At 44.6% G+C, this 20,255-nt stretch overlaps 1 protein-coding gene across 2 annotated transcripts; it reads right to left on the bottom strand.

Annotated features, from left to right (window-relative positions):
- Window positions 1-787: 787 nt before the first annotated feature.
- Window positions 788-20,251, bottom strand: CASC3 (CASC3 exon junction complex subunit). Of its 2 annotated transcripts, XM_081029506.1 has the most exons (14): window positions 18,189-20,251; window positions 17,763-17,790; window positions 17,413-17,450; window positions 8,271-8,429; window positions 8,031-8,182; window positions 7,343-7,519; window positions 6,482-7,167; window positions 5,114-5,178; window positions 4,690-4,804; window positions 4,347-4,445; window positions 3,876-4,090; window positions 3,141-3,263; window positions 2,940-2,981; window positions 788-2,491 (listed from the first exon to the last, which is right to left on the bottom strand). In XM_081029506.1, the coding sequence occupies exons 1-13, from the start codon at window positions 18,417-18,419 to the stop codon at window positions 2,958-2,960; spliced, it is 2,112 nt and encodes a 703-aa protein (XP_080885632.1). In that variant the 5' UTR covers window positions 18,420-20,251; the 3' UTR covers window positions 788-2,491; window positions 2,940-2,957. The 2 variants fall into 2 exon arrangements, with proteins under 2 accessions (XP_080885632.1, XP_080885631.1); XM_081029505.1 differs by lacking the exons at window positions 788-2,491; window positions 2,940-2,981 and having other exon boundaries at window positions 2,997-3,263.
- Between the last annotated feature and the right edge of the window lie 4 nt (window positions 20,252-20,255).

The following is a 20,255-nucleotide window of genomic DNA, read 5'->3' as shown; positions in this document are numbered from 1 at the left end:
TAATCCTCCAGCCGTAGAAGCAGCACCAAAGGGTATAGGGAGAGTCCCAACTGTCATTTTAAGATGTGCCATGATGCCCATGTCCCCAGTGCACAAGGATTTGTGGGACTCAAGAATAGATGCTGTGGGCTGCATATTCAATTCAATTGCTCCCCCCCACTGTGGATTGTCTCCACAGCACCCAGGATCGGGAGGAAATAGTCAATTCCAAGTTACAAACTCCCCTGTGCTCATCAGAGGCCGAGTGGCTAAGGTAACTGACAGCATGAGTCGCAGCTGGTGGTTTTTAATTGCCCCTCCTCTCTCCCTGTACTAAGACTGACAGAGCCTCTCTCAGATTGTGGTCCTTGACACTTCAATGTCAGCACAAGTCTTCACTTTTCAAGAAGCTAGCTAGCTACCTGCACCTCGCCCAGCGAGGACCTAGTACAGTAGTGCTGCCGTGTGGCACATTACGCTGGGAAACGTCCATGCCTCGCACAAAAGAAGGCAATAGGGATACTATGTGCATGTGGGTAAGCAGCATCTCACTACTTTTTGTCCCTGACACTTCCAAGCTAAGGTACTGCATGATATCCCGGTGTCTATGTGGCAATGTGGCTAAGAGATAGTGGATGGGAGTACCGACACAGGGCCTCACAGGCGCCGTGTCACAGGGGCTCCTCACCTCTCTGGGCTCCCATTTCACAAGTCTGAGGTGGCTCAAGTTGTGACTGTGATTCAGGAATCAAGGAGTCCCCCTCCCTCCCTCTAAAATCAAAACTCATGCAAAACAATGGCAAAAAAGCCAAGTTTACAGCCTAAATTTTATTATCTTCAAGTCACAATGCTGATCACAAATATGCACCCTTTAAAACTGTAACAAAAACAACAACACACATGGAGAAATTCTTGCAACGAAACACAGCGAACCAACAGAGACAACTGTCACAGTGTCTTAAGGTCTGGGAATCGGGGCATGCTGCCCACAGGCTTGAGGAGAGACATATTCAGGTTTAAGGCAAAGGGAACAGCCTACAAAAGGCACAACCACCAGCTACCCTTGGAAGAATCTCTTAGTTATTTCCTCCTTGAAGGTTACAGCTTGAGTGCCTCTCCCACCTCCCCACCACACACCTGTGACTCAGAGTGGTCAGGCCAGCTGCTAAAGAGAAGGAAGAGAAATAGTGACATTACTTGGGGAGAGACACAGTTGTCACCTTCCCCCTCAGGTTCTATAGAAAGACAAGGACAGTGGCCAAGTTACCCCTGGCAGACAAAAGTGCTGCAATAGGACTCTCTTCCACAGAGGCAGCAGAGGAGTGGTTCAGCGTCATGGATAGGGAGGAAAGGAGAGGGGAGCCCTTGCCCCAAAAGTAACTGGCTTTCTTAGGCCTTAAGCCCAGGTGCGGTATCTTCTATTTGCAAGGACAGTAGAACTTGAGGAAAATAAGGTAGTAACATCTAAACACTTATAGCAGGAGAGATATGGAGAAGACCTATTACGAAGACAGGGTAGACTGCTTGCTGTATACTATTTGTCTCCAGAGATGCATTGGTCCACAGCAACTGGAAAAGGGGTGTGATAGGAGGGATGGAGAAAAGAAAGGCAGGGCCCTCTAATTCCACTTACCTCAAAGACTGAGCCCTGAGGACTGTGCGAATATATACCCCTAAGGTGCAAAGGCTCTCATTTCAACCTCCCTTTCTCACAAAAACGTCTGGTTTGCCATCCTTCCCTACTGCAGAGACTCTGTCTTCAGTAGAGGCCTGAAGCCTATCAGTGTACAGGAACTGATGGAGGCTCAGACTTCTAAAAACCGAAATCAAGAAGGGCTCCTACCACACACTTTGAGCTTTCCTCCACAATGGGACTCTGTGCAGACAGCTATTTCCATAGAGTTACAGGAGTTAAGAGAATCCAAGTATATAACAAGAGCCAACCAAAAATGAAAGGCCAGCTCTTTGCAGACTTGGTGGGAAAAGAGTAGCTGTGCAGGAAAGAACGAAAAGTGAACCAAAGGAGCTGGCAAACCAGAAAAATGAACTTGCTCATTTAAAAGGGGAGGGAGGAAAAGAGAGGGGGAAGGGAGATATTGATTGAGATTAAAAGAACATTAGTTTATGAATGGCAAGCCAGGCTTTAAAAACAAATATCTTAGAAAACAAAACAAATAGGAAGGAGCCTCCTTCCCTGGGAGCTGAAGACACTTGAATTTCCAAAGAGCAAGTGAAGAAAAGCCAAAGACCTGGGCTTCTAGATGTCGACCCAGAAGCTTGGGCTGTCTGCATCTCTGCTCCTCTGAACACAGCCAATTCAAACAGCGGAGATGAGAGGAAGTCCACGTGTTTGTCCCTTTGTCTAACAGAGCCTGTCCTCAGAGGAACACAGGGGTCCTCTTCATTCAGCTGCTTGCTGGCGGGAGCCACCCTCTACCTTTGAAGCATTCCTGGTAGTAGACAGCCAGTTGTATTTCTCTTCTTCCCTGGTTTCTCACCTCTTCTGTTCTGACTGGGGTGGAGAAAAAGGAAGAACCACCAAAGTGTTAGTGGACCTTCTGGGTATTTACAAGCTGTTTTCAAAAAGCCACATTCTAAATAATGTTTGAAAATAATGTCCCTAAAAAAAACAAAACAAAACCCCCATGGTGTTTCTCCTTCATGACCTTTAGAATTGGCTCTGCTCTAACACCTCAAATTTAGATTTCCTCTTTCCTTAATAAAAAATGCAGCTTCCCAAATGAAATTCTGCCAAGTTAACAACAGTTTCTACTTCAACCCTGATCAATGCATTCATGATACAAAGAAACCGGCAAATTTTGGGGACTTCTTTAAGCCTCCCCCAAAGATAACCCATGATTACAACTTAAAGCATTAATTAGGCAATGGTTTGTTAAGCAAGTAAGCATGAGCATTAGTTTTAAGAATGTTGTAAGAGTCATAGTAAGTTGTGCACTTACTTTTATATCATGTTAGATTTAACTGGAACCCCTGCTTACAACCTGAAATAATAAAGTTGGAATTTGTTACCAGGTCATTAAAAAATTTTTAAAAGACTGTTTTCCATAGAAACACATCCAGAAAAGGAGAAAAATCTTATGGAGAAGAGGCAAGCTCACTGACGCAGGTGGTGCGCCAAGCATGGGAAGAAGCTGTCCTACCTCAGGTGGTGGGGGCTTGATGGTGACTGGCTGGGGAGCCCTCCGGGGTGGGGAGGGCTTTGGCTGCACTTGCTGCTGGGCGGGGTTATAGTACGTCACCCCTCCATATACCTGCGATGGGGCCTGGGCACCCCAATGAGCCAGGAAAAAAAGTCAAGAATTAATCGAAACTATAATGAACAGAATACATTATTCAGGCACAAAAATAAGAGTGTTGGGGAATTTATAATTTTTAATTCTCTAAGCTGCCCTCCTTTAAAACAAAATGATTAACTTCGGCCTTAGTATGTCCTAATTATGCTCTGGTTCCTACTTCTTCAAAATACTGCCCAGCTTTCTCTAATTCCTATCATCAGCTGACAAATGGAAGAGGCGGAGCTCAGTAGTGCCACTCCAGCTACCAGATGTCAACCTGCTGGGAGTTAGGCACTACAGGGAGGCGTAGGGCTGGTAGGTAGAACAGTGTCTTTATGCAGCTGAATAAACGGCCACCTAAGGTGAACTGAAACACTTGAATGAAATACCATTAACGAAATGAAAATGAATAAACAGATGATGGGCATTACATAAGCTGCATTTCCAGCTCTTGACCACCAAGAGGCGTCCTGGCACCACATGCAAATCAGTGGCACTGAAATAAAATGTTTTCTCAAGTTTCTTGAACATTCTCCCCATCCCATATTCTGTCTGATTTGAAGCATGAGTCTAGAACAATCTGCTCACCAGCCATCTCACCTGCGTATTGGGATACAGATGAGGAGGTGGTGGGGGAGGCAGTGCCCCTGGAGCGTAAGGATAACTGGGATTACCAAAGTTCACGACGCCTGGAGCAGAGAAGTAAGTAGGAGCAAGCAACTGCTGAGGTGGTGGCTGTCCTGGAGCCATGGACACGGGCGGGGGGTAGAGGCCTGGGTTGGGCAGAGGTGCTGGTGTCTGATGGGGATGTAAGCCTGGACAGGGAGGAGAAAACAGAAACTGAAACAGAAGCGAACACCAGCTCCGCGGGGTGGCCTGGCTGGACGGCGCAGCATGAACAGGCTCAGGATGGCGGTCCTCAGGACCGACCCAAGAGGAGTTTGTTGCCCAAGCAGCCAGAGTGGCCAGCCTCATAGGGAGGTAGCGCAGAGCTCAGGAGGACGGGCTCTGTAAGCCCCCAACACACACCCTCATGTACTGGAAGCATACAAGCAAAGGTGTGATGCTTACCTGGGTGGGGAAGGTGCATTTCTGGCTGCACAATCATGCCCTGAGGAGGCAGTGGGGCAGGGCTGTCACCATGGGTATAGATTGGTCCCTGGAACTGCACTGTAAGATATCACATTGGGACTCTCATAAACCCTCACTCTTCCACTCTTCATAGCACACGGACAAGTCTCCTCGTCCCCCAAGCCCTTTTAAAGATGTTCTCAATTTTTCATGTGAAGAGAACAGCAACCAGACCATGAGAACCACGGAGAGACCAGAAAGGAAATTCAGGAGGCAGGAGGCTGGTCGCCCTAGATCACTTCACCCTGCCAAAAAGGTACCCCGACAGTAAGAGAAAACTCACGTGGCTCATAGTAGTGTCCTTCCACGATACTGATATGCACGGGAGGGGCAGGCGGCTCTGGCACAGGTCTCTGCCGCTGAGACGAATAGCGTTTGGCTCGCCCACCCTGGGTACCCTGAAAGAAAGAAAGAGGGCTGAGCAAGACTTCCAGAAGCTGGCTCTCAGATCAAGTTCCGTCCTCCTTTAGTTGCAAAACACTTTGTACATGGCAAGTGTTTACAAAAAACATTTGCAAAATGAAATGAAAAAATCTCAAGATTTGAACCTAAACCCTCACTCTACACTTGTAGAGATTCAAATTAAAAGTCACGGGTCAATCAATGGAAAAACTGACTTTAAGACCTCATCTTGGTTGAAACAATGAACAAGCTATTACATCCAGTCCTCTCCCCATCCTCCATCTACCCTTCTTTCCCTTCTGTACCATTTCTTCCATCCGGTTAAACTGAGGTGGAGGTCCTGCTCCCATGTGTATATGGTTGTGCATACCTGTAATACACCAAAAAAAAAAAAAATCACTGCTGCAGAGTACACAGATATGAGTGGGACTCAAAGATACCATCAAGAAAATGACAGGGTGAAGAACCCAACGTGAATGGCTTTCTGCTTTTAAACCAAAAAAATTCCTTTTAAAACATCTGTTTCCTGTCAACACCAGCATTTGGAAATTTGCCCTCACTGCCCACCATTTTAATATAGCAATAAAGCTTTTGAACATGAAAAAAAATTACTTCAGTGAAAAAATACAAGTTCAAATTTTCTCCACCAAATACTTCCGTGTACAGAACCCCTGGGAGGTTACAAGTAGCTCATTACATTATCAAACATAGTGAAAAATCTCAGCCCAAAAGTTTATGAGCAACAAGTGGACAGGGGAGGGATGTTCTGTAAATCTCCCTGGTTATTTCTGGCCACAGGGTCTGAGCTGGAAGTTTGGGAAGAGATTCCCCTCTGGGTGAAAATGGCTCACGACAAAAGAAGGGACTACATCCTAGAGACTGTCTTCCAATGGTAACAAGACTGGTAGGACAGTGTACTCCTCTATCCAAAGATCAACTCCAGATTCCAGTGTAGGCTACTTTGGTTTTGGTGTTCAAAAACCATGTGTACCAGAGAAAGATGCTGAAACTCCCAGTCTGTATGAGGATTTCCAATCTTTGTTCAAATTAGGTTTCAGAAACGAAGGAAAAAGATCCTTTGATCGATCTGCTTGGAGGAAGACAAAGAAGGACGGCCAAAAGGGGTGACAGCTAGATAGGTCCCAGTCTCTAGAACTATGCTGGCTAATGTATTTGCTAGCCACGTATGACTATTGACATTTCAATTAATTAAAATGAAAAGTTCAGTTCCTTAGTCACTCTGGCCACGCTGCAAGTATCCAAAAGCACCATCATTATGGAAAGGTCTATTGGGCAGCCTGGCTCTAGAAGATTAAGGAAATCAGAGAGGCTTTCCTTTCAAAGAGATTAGAAGACACTCGTCCAAATGTAAATGAACAGGTTTCTTTCTTCAAATTTTAACTGTTCGCTTAAATAACAACAACACTGCTTTCTGAATGCAGGAGCTCATTATTGATCAGTTAATAGTAGGCAAAGTAGTGGGGTAGTCTTGGGTCACATATAAAACTGCTGAGATCCTTGGATGAGTATACACAGGAATCCATCTGCTTCTTGTAGTTAATGAAAACACAGATGTTTGTCACACACCGCATCCCTGAGAGATGTTAAGTCCCATGCCCCTAAACCCAACGATGCAAAGGAAAAAACCTAATTACTAACGCTAAGGTACCTACCCCGAAGTTCACGTGGTTGCAGAAATGAGGGCTGCCCTGGACTCCAGTTCTGCTCTGTTATATTGAGTTGTGCCACATCTTGCTCAAGTCCACCTGTAGTAGAATCCACTGGAGTCTCCCAGTTCCCAGTCTTAGCAGGTGGAGGAGGAGCAGTTTCTGGAACTGGAGGTGCTGGGGTCAGCCCTTCGGGTGCAGGGGGCACCTCCTCTGCAACCTTCACTGCATCACCAGCTTTGATTCTGGTTCTTCTCACCCGGGAATAGGATTTCTTCTCAATAGGCCTGTCAGGGGCTGGTGGCGTAGTGTCAGGAGCAGGAGCTGGTATCTCTGAGGCCGCCTCTTCCTTCTCAGGACTGCCAAGCACTTGAGCGCCTGCTTCTGGAGATGGCTCCCTCACTGGAGTCTGTTCTAGGCGTCGTGACCGGTAACTAGTCTCATGTTTAACAGTCTCACCAGAACGGCCACCATGCTGCCCACCAGCGTCCACAGGCCGAAAACCAGCACGACCTTCCTTGAAGCCCCCAGAGCGAGAGTAATTCCTGGGAGTAGACATGCGGCCAGTACCTGCAGCATTCCTATTGATAAATGTCCTTGGTGGTAGGGTGCCCCCAGGACCCTGGTGGCGATGGGACTTGTTTGACCGCTCACCAATCCAGCTTGGATCTCTTTGTGGAGGACTCCCAAACCTGAATAAATGGAATGGAGAAAGCCTTAATAACAAAAGGGACCACGAGAGATATAAACTAAGGAACAGGGAGACTTCCCACATTCCTCACCCAGTCAATTATGGGCTAGAATGGTGTTTTAAAAAGCAGAGTTCTTTCTACAATACCAATAGTCTAGGCTCCAAAATTTCCTCACCTGGGTTTCCGGATTCTTCGGGGTTTGATGTCATCAGGATTGTGAGCTGAACGGATGTCATAGCCGTAAAGAGCAATGAGTTCCTGTCGGGACTTTGGAGCCTGTTCATCTTCCCGGAACTTGTCATGCTCCCAGCGACCCTCATCTTTCCAGAGTTTTCGCTGACGCCCCTTGGGTCTGATAAAACCAGGGGAAAGTGTCTAACTAAAGATGTTAATGAAACAACCAGGGTTGAGCAGGGAAATAGGAGCTTTGTATAGTCTCCCCATCTCCCCAAACAGATTCTACAAAGTGGGCCTCCCAAAAGCAAGAGTGAATCACAGCCCCTCAGGGCCTGCTGGGCTCAACTGCAACAGGAATAGAAGTGAGGCAAGACTTCACTTCTAAGTACACAGCACCTTGGAAACCTCTCTCTGATAAGGCAGCCCATGCCAGTACTTCACGTTCCAGAGGCCTTGAGCCTCAGATTAAGGCAGGCAGTGGAGGTGTGGGTTTGGGTCCCAGCTGCTCCATCAAGACTTACCCAATATTCTAATACTCACTTTCCTCATTTGTATAAGAGAAATAATAATACTTACCTTAAAGTGTTGTGAGGAGTAAGTGAAATAATACAGGTAAACCACTTTGCAAAGTGCCGAGGGTAGGGCAAACACTACGTATGTACTAAACAGCAGCAAGTGGCCGTTACCTGACTTCCTCCTCCTGAGTTTGCCCTCGAAGATCATGCTCAAAGAAGAGCCCTTTCCGAGGGATGTATGCGGGGTTCTTCCGATCTTCATCATCATCCAAATGCTTGGGGCCCTTCTTACCCGCTTTGTTCTCCACAGGCTCTGTGCTCTCCTGGAGGACAGACAAAGGCCTGGTACTCCCTCCGCAGCTCACAGCTCCTCTTCCAGCCTCCACATGGAGGCCTTTGGGAGGTACTGACCTGTCCATCCCCGCTCTGCCTCTCTCCTGTCACAGTGCCTTTGCTGTCAGGCTTTTCTTCTCCCTTCTCTTCTTTTGCTGATGAATTAACAGCATCATTGGCTTCTGATTTCAACTCCACTTTGGAGTTTTCCTCTTCGCTGTATTCCCCTTCTTCACCCTGAAAAAAGTTTTCCTGTCAGCTGTGGAAATAGGATCTAAAAGGTGCATATTTTTATTTTCCATTCTTTAGAAAACATTTTCTAACTAAATTAAGAATTAAAAGCAAGCATGTCAATATTCTTACTAGAATTTCTAGAGGATAGGGGCACTGTAGAAATAAAATCACATAAAAATATACCCAAAAAGATAACCTATATATCCACGTATACACACGCTAATATTGATCCATATAAGCTTTCTAGGAAGATATGCAAGCAACTGTTAACAGTGGCAGGCTCGGGAGAAGCCTACGGGACACAGATGGGAGGCTTTAAAGTGCCTAGCTCACAGAAGGAGCTTCATCTTTGATAATTTCTCTCTCCATGAATTGTCTTTTAAACATGCAGTGTCTCATAACTATACTCAAGCTGTGAATTCTCTCATCTCAAAATGGCGTAAAGCATATTCCCAACCTTTTAGATTGGACCCCTTTTTAGGATCTAAAAATTTCATGGATCTCCATGAGATAGCAGCTCAGTAGTGTATCCAATGACTGAGAAAACATATGACAATTTTCAATAATACTTTCAAATAAATTTGTTTTATTAATTTATATATTAAAAATAGTAGTATGTAAAGGTGAGAGAGATATATTTAGTCTATAGATAATGGAAGCTGAGCTGGTAGATTTGCAAGCCCCTCATATAACCCCATCATTTAACAAGACACCATTATCCTTAAGTTGGAAAATAGTGGCTTACATTTTTTATGTTTATGATATGAGTACCCAATTTTTTGCAGCATGAGATCCCCTTAGCCAACAACTCTATCTAGAATTATATAATTATAAAATTTTAACTTGGGAAGCCTTAGAGAACATCTTAAAAATCGCATCTTAGAAATGAAAAAACATAAAAGCCTAAGTGCTCTCTCTCCTCCCCACCATCTTTTTCCCTTTCTTGCCACATCAAGATTAGATAATCCTGCTTGTGACAAAGAAAGCGTTTCTGTCCACTCAAAGGAGCGTCCTTAAGCCATTCTCTAAATAGAGGCCACTAGGAAGGGTCAGGTGTGGCTAGTTCTAGGCAAGGAACAGGAGCAGCTCAGACTCATACTAAGGGGGAATTGGCTTTAGACTAGAGTTACTCTCATCTCCTGTCCCCCCAGGACAAGGACCTAAGGTTAGCCTAGGGAGGACAGTTTAAACCTGTGAGAACACAAACAAATGGGTTCGAGGGAAGGTGGTCTAGTCCCCACCGCTGAGTTAACATGGCAGGGTACCAGTACATCTTTGCCACCTGGTAGACACATGTATAACTGGTCTCTTATTCTCCTTCTGGGTCTGACACTTGACCTGAACCATGAACCCTTGCACAACTCCAGACTTAGACCAGCCTCAGGAATCTTATCAGAGACTCATTGTAAGATTCCCGATGAAGCCAGATCTCAAGCTCTAAGTTTCTGCCTTTTCTTCAAATACAGTTGAGTCAGTCTGATTGGTCCACACAAGCTGATTGTTATAATTTCCCTTCCCCATTCTTCCCTTTTCATCACCTGGGTATTTTGGCCTATAAGTGCTTTGGGTTAGGATTCCAAGAAAAGTGATACTGGTATCAGTTTTCCCTCCTCTTGAGATGGGGGGGAGTGGGTGGTAATTATTCAGTTCTTTCCTTGATCCTATAATTCACTGCAGGTTCTGAAGCAGAAATTGCAAGAATCTTGCTTGGTGTGTATGTGTGACCTTAATTCATTACAACCCACCCCCCCCACACACACACTGAATGAATTCAAACATCTTAAACTAATATCAACATGATTAATGAGGGAACTTTGTTTTATGCTCTATCTCCTGTGGTCTGTGGTGGAATATCAAATGAGGCAACTCTTTTAATTCCAAATGAGACACTAATTTTGTATCCAGGGCAGGACAGAAAAATACAAATAGCACAGTGCTGAGGAGATTCCAAATTAGAGTCAAAGTCTGGTCTAACTAAAGCCAAAGTGCTACTCTAGGAACATGCTGCTTTGGCTAAGGGCTGACATCAAACTCCTTACTGCTGGTTCCACCATTTCAGTGAACACTCTTCTCAGCTGGATTCCTTCCCTGGCAGAATTCTCACTACAGAGGGTTTAGCTCATTCTTTCACTTCCCACATATGTCAGAGGAAGGGGTGGAGATGGTGTGTTCCTCGTTTCTCAATGTCTCTTCCAGATCTAACACCTCTTCCAGATCCAGCCTCGTTTTAACCTGCTCCTGCACCTGGCTATACCTCTATGCCTCTGCCTGGGCCCACCCTGTCCATGCCTTGAAGATTGAGCAATGAGTTCAGTCTTCACCTCCACTTCAGTCATCCATTTCCATGGCCACACTTCAGACCACTCTTACCGTGTGGATGAAAAAAGCGGTTCTACGGAAAGTAACCTCACAGGGTGATCTGATCATAAATTCCTAACTGGATAGGTCATGGTGGGTAGTCACACCCCAAGCATATAACTTCTTTAGTAAAAGGTTTATCTTTGCCTTAACTAAGCCCTGTTCATTGCTTCTGTGCATCTAGGTTAACACAACTTTGAAATAAGCCACACTCAGGAGAGCACATAATCTTGTTAACGATCCTATAATGCAATCCTTGCCTTGCTTTCTCCCACCTCTCTTATCTACTCTAATGTTATAGTACCATTATTCGTAACAACAAAAAACCAGAAACAATCCAAATGTCTATAATGGATGAACAAAATGGGGTACATCCACACAATGGAATACTATTCAGCCATATAAAAGAATGAAATACAGATACATACTTCAACTCAGAAAACTACGCTAAGTTAAAGAAGCCAGTCACAAGAGTCCACGTATTACGTGATTCCATTCATACGAAAGGCCAGAACAAGGAAATCTCTAGACACAGAAAGTCGATCTGTGGCTGCTTGGGGCTGGGAGGGATGAGGATGGAGGAACTGGGGTGGAGGTGATAACTAAAGGGCACAGGGTTTCTTTCTGAGGAGATGAAAATGCTCTGAAACTGTGGTAAGGGCCGCATATATTCGTGAATATACTAAAAACCACAGAACTGTACGCTTTAAAGGGATAAATTGTACGGCAGGTAAATGTCAATAAAGGTTGTTAAAAAACCCTGCCTATTATTCCTGTGCCTACAGAGTTTTTCCCTTACCCTTTCATCTGCAACTTACGATATCAACTCCCTTGACCTCCCCACCTTCTCCCTCTCGGTCCTTTCCCACATTCACTTCCCTCTCTGAGTCCATTCATTTCAATCACTACTAATAGCACTCTCCATTCTCTTACCTCTCCCATGTGCCCAAGACTGGATCAACTCAAATATCTCCCCTCTCTAGGCCTATAAGCAGACTACTGGCCACCACTGAAAGTTAAGATAACTTCACATGTCAGTGCCACCTCCAACCTCAGCTCCTCAAACCTCCTTTAGTCTTTCCACTCCTACCTCGCTCCTCCACCCACTTCCTTCTCCAAGTCTTTCCTACTATTTCACAAAAAAGGGAACACCAGCTTCTTCCCCCACCCCTCATGCCTTTCCTTCCCACCTCTCTGTCATTACAACGGGAGATGTTTCCCTTGCCTGGTTCCTATTTCTTCCATATTCAGTCAAGAACACCAGTACATGTATTATCTACTCCCTCCCGTTTCTTTCCCTTTCTCCTCATTCCTTCAATCTTTATTCGCCAACTTTAAAAAATAACCACCAAACCTTCTCTTAACCACATAGGCTTCTTTCCAGCTACCATCTCTCCAGCCTCCCCTTCAGATAGTCAAGTTTCTTTAAAAATCTTTTCTTGAAAGATTCTGGGAAAAGGGTAGTAGCATAGTTTTTGACGTCTTCAAATCTCCACACGAAATGGGAGCTTTTAGACAGCAAAATCAAAACCCTTCTGACAACATTTACAAAACTAGGTCATAAGGTATCCCTAAGACCCCAAAATATAAGCACGTAAGAACAAAGCACCAACAGCCATAAGACCTGCATCTGATTGTGTCAGTGACAGAGAAAGCAGAGAGAAGTAAATGGATCTGAGAACAGGAGAACCCTGAATAATCAACAGGGAGTCAACAAAAAGCAAAACTGAGAACAGCTGAAACTAGGAGGGAGCTTACTGTCTCTTACAGCATGAAGATCCTGCAGTAAGAAGGTCTGAATGGGGCTAGTCTAACCCCTCTGAAATATAGAAAACTGACCTGGCTACCAAGGATCCTTTCTAGGATACGGTCTCACACTGAAGAGAAACTGTTGAGAGGAAGAGGGATAAAAGGAATGAAGGAAAGAGAAGGTACAAAACAAGTTAGGGAGGGGAACAAAAGCAGGAAATTTCAGAAAGCAAGCCACTATATATTCTCAACATTACTGGAAAACAACAGAAGAGGGAGCTCTGTGAAGTTAGAAAAAGCTATTATGAGTTACTTCTAAAAGATTAGGAAAACTAATTTTACAGAAAAATACAGAGGTCAAATACCATATAAATGTATTATAAGGAAAAAAAAAGTAGAATAGTATTTCTACAGACAATGGAAGCGTGCCAAAAAGACATGCATACAGCCCAGTGGCTCAGGCGGTTAGAGCTCCATGCTCCTAACTCCGAAGGCTGCCGGTTCGATTCCCACATGGGCCAGTGGGCTCTCAACCACAAGGCTGCCAGTTCAATTCCTCGAGTCCCTCAAGCGATGGTGACCTCCGCCCCCTGCAACTAAGATTGAACCTTGAGCTGAACTGCCGCTGAGCTCCCGGATGGCTCAGTTGGTTGGAGCGCGTCCTCTCAACCACAGGGTTGCCGGTTCAACTCCCACAAGGGATGGTGGGCTGCGCCCCCTGCAACTAACAACGGCAACTGGACCTGGAGCTGAGCTGCGCCCTCCACAACTAAGATTGAAAGGACAACAACTTGAAGCTGAACGACACCCTCCACAACTAAGACTGAAAGGACAACTTGACTTGGAAAAAAGTCCTGGAAGTACACACTGTTCCCCAATAAAGTCCTGTTCCCCTTCCCCAATTAAAAAAAAATGCATACATCAAATCAAAATTGCACGTTTTATTTCCAAATGAGCTAAAAAGACATTAAGAAAATTATGTAAGGCATGAAATTATATCAGTGAAAAAAAGAAAAACTCAAAAATAAAATGAAAGAACTCAGGAAGGTATTGGAAATTAAAAAAAAAAATCATTTCAAATATGGTATAAACTAGAAAGAACACAAAAATGAATACAAACAGTAATGCCATAAGAGAATTAGAAGTGGAAAGTATTTAAAAATCAAAAAGGGGGGTGGTCAGTTGACTAGAGCACAGTGCTCATAATAACCAGGTCGCTGGTTCAATTCCCACGTGGGCCAGTGAGCTGCGCCCTCCACAACTAGATTGAAAACAATAACTTGAGTTGGAGTTGGTGGGTTCTGGAAAAACACACTGTTCCCCAATATTCCTCAATAAAAAAAATTAAAAATCAAAAAGAAATGGGGGCAGCCGGATGGCTCAGTTGGTTAGAGCACGAGCTCTGAACAACAGGGTTGCCAGTTCGATTCCCACATGGGCCAGTAAGCTGCGCCCTCCACAACTAAATTGAAGGCAACAAGCTGCCGCTGAGCTGCTGGAGGGGCGGCCGGATGGCTCAGCTGGTTAGAGCGCGAGCTCTCAACAAGGCTGCTCTCAACAACAAGGTTGCGGTTCAATTCCCCACGTGGGATGGTGGGCTGCGCCCCCTGCAACTAAGACTGAAGGACAACGACTGGACTTGGAGCTGCGCTGCGCCCTCCACAGCTAGACTGAAGGACAATGACTTGGAGCTGATGGGCCCTGGAGAAACACACTGTTCCCCAATTTAAAAAAAATCAAAATGGAATAAAGAAAAATATAAAAGTATTACAAAGGAAGGATTAAATACTGAAGACAAAGAATATTCAGAATTCTATGATATATACAGTAGAGCACACCTATCTATGAACACTGACCTACAATGACCAACACCAAGACAAATTCTAATAGAATTACCGGACCTTAAAGAAAATATCCTGAGTATATCTAAAAACAGCAAGTGACTTGTAAGGGAAAGAAAATTAGGTGATCATCAGTTTGGCTCAAGATAAAATCTTTGGTTCACACTGTCTTTCCATGAATCTGAAAATACCAATTTGCAGGACATACAAAGGACAGAGGGAACGCATTGAATTGGACCATGAGTGAGCAACCATCAAAATAGTTTCAACAGATTAATTGTAAGAAAAAGGATGAAAAACTAAGAGACAGATCAAATTTTAAGAAATAGGCAAGACTAAACCGTAGTGTCTAAGTATACACAGTTAGTAACCAAGAAGAAATGCAAGCAAATAACAGATCACTATGAAAGTCAGGATAGCAAATCTTTTTCTCTAATCTAAACCAGCACAATCCCATAGTGTTTTTATCTGTGCTGTCCAACACAGCATCCACTAGCCATACTGAGTATGTAAAATGTAGCTATTCCAACTGAGAAACTCAAGTTTTACCTTAGCTTTAATTAATTTAAATTTAAATAGCCACTTTTGGCTGGGAGCTAGCACAGGTTCCTCAATCTCAAAACATCCAAAATCTAACCCACTACTGTCCTTCCTAAAACCTCCTCCTCCTGTGGTCCCATTCTTAGTGAATAACACCCTTCACCAACCTGGGCATGCCTTTGACTCCTTAGTGTAGGCTTCACATTCAATCAATCGAGAAGTTCTGTTAGTACCACCTAAATCTCTCCAATCTGGCTACATCTTGCCAGTCCCACTGCCATGTCCCTTCACGTTCCTTGGACTATACTAACAACTTCTGACCAGCTCTCCCTGCCTCCTGTCTTGCCTCATCCACAATTCATCCACAACACTTAAGCCTTCAGAAGCCTTTCTTTCCTCGCTATTAGGATAACATCCAAACTCCTGTATACACACAATGTTAAGTTGCTATAAATTCAATCACCACACCTCACTGAACACTCCAAACTACATGGCAGTCTTTCCAATGTTTCTATTTTCTATTGACTACTCCAAACATTCTGTGCCCCAAAACCTCTCATCTCCCTTTTACTCTTTGCAGATAACTTCGCTGACTTCAGAGAAAATAAAAGTCATCACATTCTGTCATTCTGAAACCTAAATAACTTTCAGTTCTGTCCACTTCTATTTTCACCGCCACCATTCTACTGCATGCCAAACTTACTGCTGGCCTAGACTTGCACAATAGCTTCTTAACTAGCATTTGTCTCCAATCTTGCTGCCCTCAAATCAACTCTCCCCACTGCAGATAAAATAATTATTATAAAAATTCTCAAATTTTACTGTGCATAAACATCAACCTAGAATCTTGTTAACACATGTCTCAGTCTTCCCTCCCTCTGAAGATTCTGTTTCAGGAGGACTGGCCAACTGAATTTTCTCACGCCTGGGTTCCTTAGAACTGAAAAAAACTGCTTTAAAAGTTAAGTCTAATCATATCACACTCTTGCTTAAAACCCTGTCATATTTTTTCACTTCCTTGGGATAAAATTCAAATACTTTTTAACCTGTCTTACTTATAAGTTACTTTCAGATTTGGACTCGAACTCATCACTTCCCACCCAGACATACTAAACTTTTCACATCCTCCATCATGCAGTCCATTCCTTCTACAGCTTCCCAGACAGTGTTCCCTCTGCTTAGAAAACTAGGCCTGGCTGTCTCCTACTCATCCTCCAGGTCTCTATTTTAACACCCTAGACTCTAGGCATTTCCAAAAACTCTAAACCCAGTTAGTTGCCCCTGCTCTGTGCTCCCAAAGCATCCTATGTTTCCAAACGGGATCATGGCACTTACCAAACATTATTATAATTACTTAGCTGTTTTCCTCTTCTGACGAGGAAATGTAAATGTAAATTCCACGAGGGTAGAACCACGTCTGTCTTTTATTCCAGTGCCTAGGACAGCTCCTGGCACAGAACACGTACTTAATGAACAGAACAAGTAGGCCTCTTCGTGATCATCTTCGTGGCCCCTGCTCTCTAATTTGCCTGTATTTCTGGTATCCATCCTGTCCCAACAATGTTCCAGGCACACTTTCAAGTTCTCAATCTTCTCTCATGTCTCTGGGCTTTCGCACCCATTGTTTCCTCTGCCTAGAACATGGTTTGCCTGGCTAAGTCCAATTTATTCTCTCCTGACTGCCTAAGATGTATTCAGTATCCAGCCATTAGCACTCTATTTAATCCTAGCCTCCAACACTTGTCACCAATTCCTATCACTTCCTGAATGTTTGTCTGACTTCCTTACAGTCTTAAAATTTCTAAATTTGGGAATTTTGTTACAGTGTTCCCTGTTGCATCATCAGGGCTTAATGGAAAGCCTAATATGTAGTGACAGTTCTTTAAAATTTATAGAATGAACTTTTGATCCAGTTCCTCTTGTATATAACCCCATGACCCAATCCAGAACTCAGGACTCTATTCAACAACCCCAGGAAACACCAATTCTGATGGCATCTCTAGTAGTTTACCCAATCAAAACAAGTAAACTCACAAATGCTTTGGCTTAAGGAAATTTAAGCCCCGTCTATAAACTGAAGCATGTTTCTGACAAAAACCACTCTGAATCCTGCCCTTTCACTTAAAAAAAGAAAACAAACCAAAATAACCCAACTGGTTGGCTTCACAACCTAGGCAACACGAAATGAACTGTCAAACGTCCTGTGAAAGGCTTCACAATGTTCTCATTTGCTTATGCAAAACTTTATTTTCTTCCGATAATGTGTGAAAAGCCAACAACTAACAATGTAACACGTGTGGCCTCAAGAGGCTCGTACCAAGTTTCCTTCACTCTTACTGAACAAGAACTTTGTGAACAGTTCTTCAAAAGCATAAATGAACAGTGCTCAAAAAAGTAACAAGTAGGTCACAGTACTTTTGAATCACAAGTGTGTACATGTTTTCAAAACACGTTTTCCAACCTACACCAAAGGAGAAAAAGAAACCTATCATACTCACTTCTGAGTCTTCTGCACTTTCGTAGTCTGAGAGAACAGCTGAAACAAAACAGAAATGTGTCAAGAAAAATGCGGCAGAAATTATATTTCTTGACTGCTTGCTGTGGTTCGGGCTAAAAAATCTCATTTAATTCTGACATCAACCTATGAGATAAAATTATAGTTCCCTATTCCAGAGAGGAAACGGGCTCAAAGAGCGACTTGCCCACGATCCTACCGCTAAAACCTACGCTCTTAAGCACTACGCTACCAAGAGCCACTCTGTGTCCAACTCCCCCAAATACGTAAGAGGGTATCAATTGCTGGAAAAAGGTGACCTGAGCTTTTGGGCACAAAACTCATGTTACTCACCATCGCCTTCGATGCCGTCTTCACTCTCCTACAAGAAAGGAGAAGTCATTGGTTAGTTCTGTGATTTCCAGAGGGCGGAGAGACGACGACTCAACGCAAAATGGTTGAGAGGGGCGACGAGGTAGGGCACATCTTCAACAAGTAGCCTCCGAAGGAGGGCCGGTCTCTTCACCTCCAGCCCCATTTCTGAGTAAACATTTGCGGTCCGTCGGCAGCGCTCTGCCCCGCCCCCCGCAGAAATCCCCAACCCCCGCCCCGCCCCTCCCTTAGGGCTCCGGACGCAAACCGCACTCAGCGAGCCGTCCTCCATCCCAACACCGTACGCGCCAGCACCTACCACCCACTCCCAGCCTCCCATCAGCACCTACACCCCGCCCCCAGGCCGGGACGCCACCTGCCCCGGCCCGCCCCGCCGTGCGCACTCACACACTCCGACTCCTCGGCGCTCTTGGCACCCCCGCTCTCCACCCGCCGCAGATGAAGGGCCCCGGCTCGGCCTCCGCGCTGGGAAGGCAGCGAACCGCTGCCGCCGCCTCCAGCGCTACCGCTGCAGCTCCCGCCGCCCCGCGCCGGGGAACCTCCGCTGTCTGAGCCGGAAGCACCAGACTCTTCGTCTTCGGTATCCTGCGAAGCGCGCTGCCGCCGCCGGTCCGCCATCTTACGGAGAACGGCCGTCGCCAGCCTGCTCCTTACGTACGCCCGTCGCAGGGACTGCCGGGAGGCTAGAGCGCTACTCCCAGCATGCTTTACGTGCGGCGCTGACCGCCCCGCTTTTAGAGCCGGGCTGGCGCTCTGCGGCACGTTTGCGGGGAGCGGGATGACGTAAGTCGATGACGTGAGGGGGCGTGGCGCGTCCCCTGACTTCCCCTGGATAGGCCCCGGGCGAGGGGAGCTGTTTGGCAGCGTCCTTCGGCTCCTCACCCGGCCATCTTGAGCTTTCCCGGTGGAAGGCGTCGACCTGTCATAGCTTCACTGCGCCATTGGAGCTGTTTCATGGTTTCCTTTTTCCATTTCTCGTTTCTGCCTACATTTGAAGGAAATCGTTTTACTCCATTTATTTGTTTTGTAAAATTACGAGTCAAGGTAAACCTCTAAAGCCCTTGTGCTGCATCAGGTTTGCCACACCATCCCATTTTAAGCTAAAGGGCGAAGCTTGTCTGCACTCAAGCCCGAGGACTTAGTGCTGCAGTATTTTCCCCGAGGTCTCATTTTTCTCGTCCCTTTTCACGTGTCTCCCCACCCCAGCCATCCCCTCTCCCAAGGTGCTGGTATGATGCTAGTCTTAAGATTTTAGAACCTGCTTACAAAGAGATGATCATAGGAAGCCTTTGGTTCAATATATTGACATGATTTCCTTCTTGTTAAGGGTTACCAGACGGGTAGAAGAGGGAATGCCTTGATTTTGACAAGGCATTTATCAGCAATGAAATCAGTATATTTTCTTGGGACCATAATGACATACAAGATGTGTGAGCTAAGTTATCAGTGCACCTACAAGAGTGCACATTAATATATTGAACAGAGAGGTCACTATGGCACACTACAGGATTCTGTTGTGTGAAACATTTTTACAAATTATGTATGGTTAAGGATCTTGATGCTTATCAAATTTATAGACAATATGAAACTAGAAGGCATTCGGAATGCCTTCAGAGATAGAATCAGAATCCAAACAGATCTCAACTGGTTAAACACGTGGCCAAATGTGACAACTTGTAAATCCAGCTCCAAAAACCGACCGCCCCCGTTCAAAATGGAGGATGTATGATTTAGTGTCTAAATAAGGAAAGTGATAGTCGGCCACTTTGCCTTTCAGTTGTTTGGTCTGGGTTCAATTTTTAAATGGACATGAGCAAACTGTTCACTTATCCAGAGGGAACTGAAAAATTCAAAATCCTTTCTTTTGAGGAACAAGTGTAATATCTCTGAGTGATTACCATGAAGAATTGGGTTAGCCACAGAAATCTTTAACCAGGGGACTAGGAGGAAAAGGAAGAGTTGATCTTTTTCATCACTGGAAGGCAAAGGCCGAACTGATGGGTTTGAGGTATAAGAAGTTAGATTTTGTCAATGAAGAATTTTCTAACATTTAGAAAAATATGTCTAGGAAAAAAACCCCAAAATGTTGGAACAGAATCTGGACTTCATTTGTCTGGAATGTTGTCAAGGGGAAATCATGTATTAGAGGTCAGACTAGATGACCTCTAAGGTCTTTCGAACTTTGAGGTTTTATTAATTTAGACACCAGGCACCAAGAATCCTATCCTATAATCTCATTTTTAAAGTTGCCAATTATGTGTAAGGAAGAACACAGGACAAAGAGGGATGAAACATACTAGTACATTGTGCTCATACACAAATGTAGATGCATTCTTTATAGAAAAGGGAAAATGGTGTGTTTTTCTATTTTGTGAAATGGATTTTTTTCTAATCTTTTAAAATCTACAAGCAGAATTGTTTGATGCTTCCCGATAAAATAAATTGAAGCAGGAG

The sequence above is a fragment of the Rhinolophus hipposideros genome (genome assembly GCF_964194185.1).
Source record: "Rhinolophus hipposideros genome assembly, chromosome: 20".
Lineage (NCBI taxonomy): Eukaryota > Metazoa > Chordata > Mammalia > Chiroptera > Rhinolophidae > Rhinolophus > Rhinolophus hipposideros.
The sequence above is the reverse complement of the archived record's forward strand: the minus strand, read 5'-3'. Positions and strand labels throughout refer to the sequence as shown.

Bases quoted from the DNA above. Each gene is read 5' to 3' on its own strand.
- CASC3 (XM_081029505.1), bottom strand. From the start codon at position 18,419: ATGGCGGACCGGCGGCGGCAGCGCGCTTCGCAGGATACCGAAGACGAA. The intron at 17,451-17,762 runs GTGAGTAACATG...GTTTTGTTTCAG, and splicing joins AGACGGCATCGAAGGCGATG to CTGTTCTCTCAGACTACGAA. The intron at 7,168-7,342 runs GTGAGGAAATTT...CCATTTATTCAG, and splicing joins CGAAGAATCCGGAAACCCAG to GTTTGGGAGTCCTCCACAAA.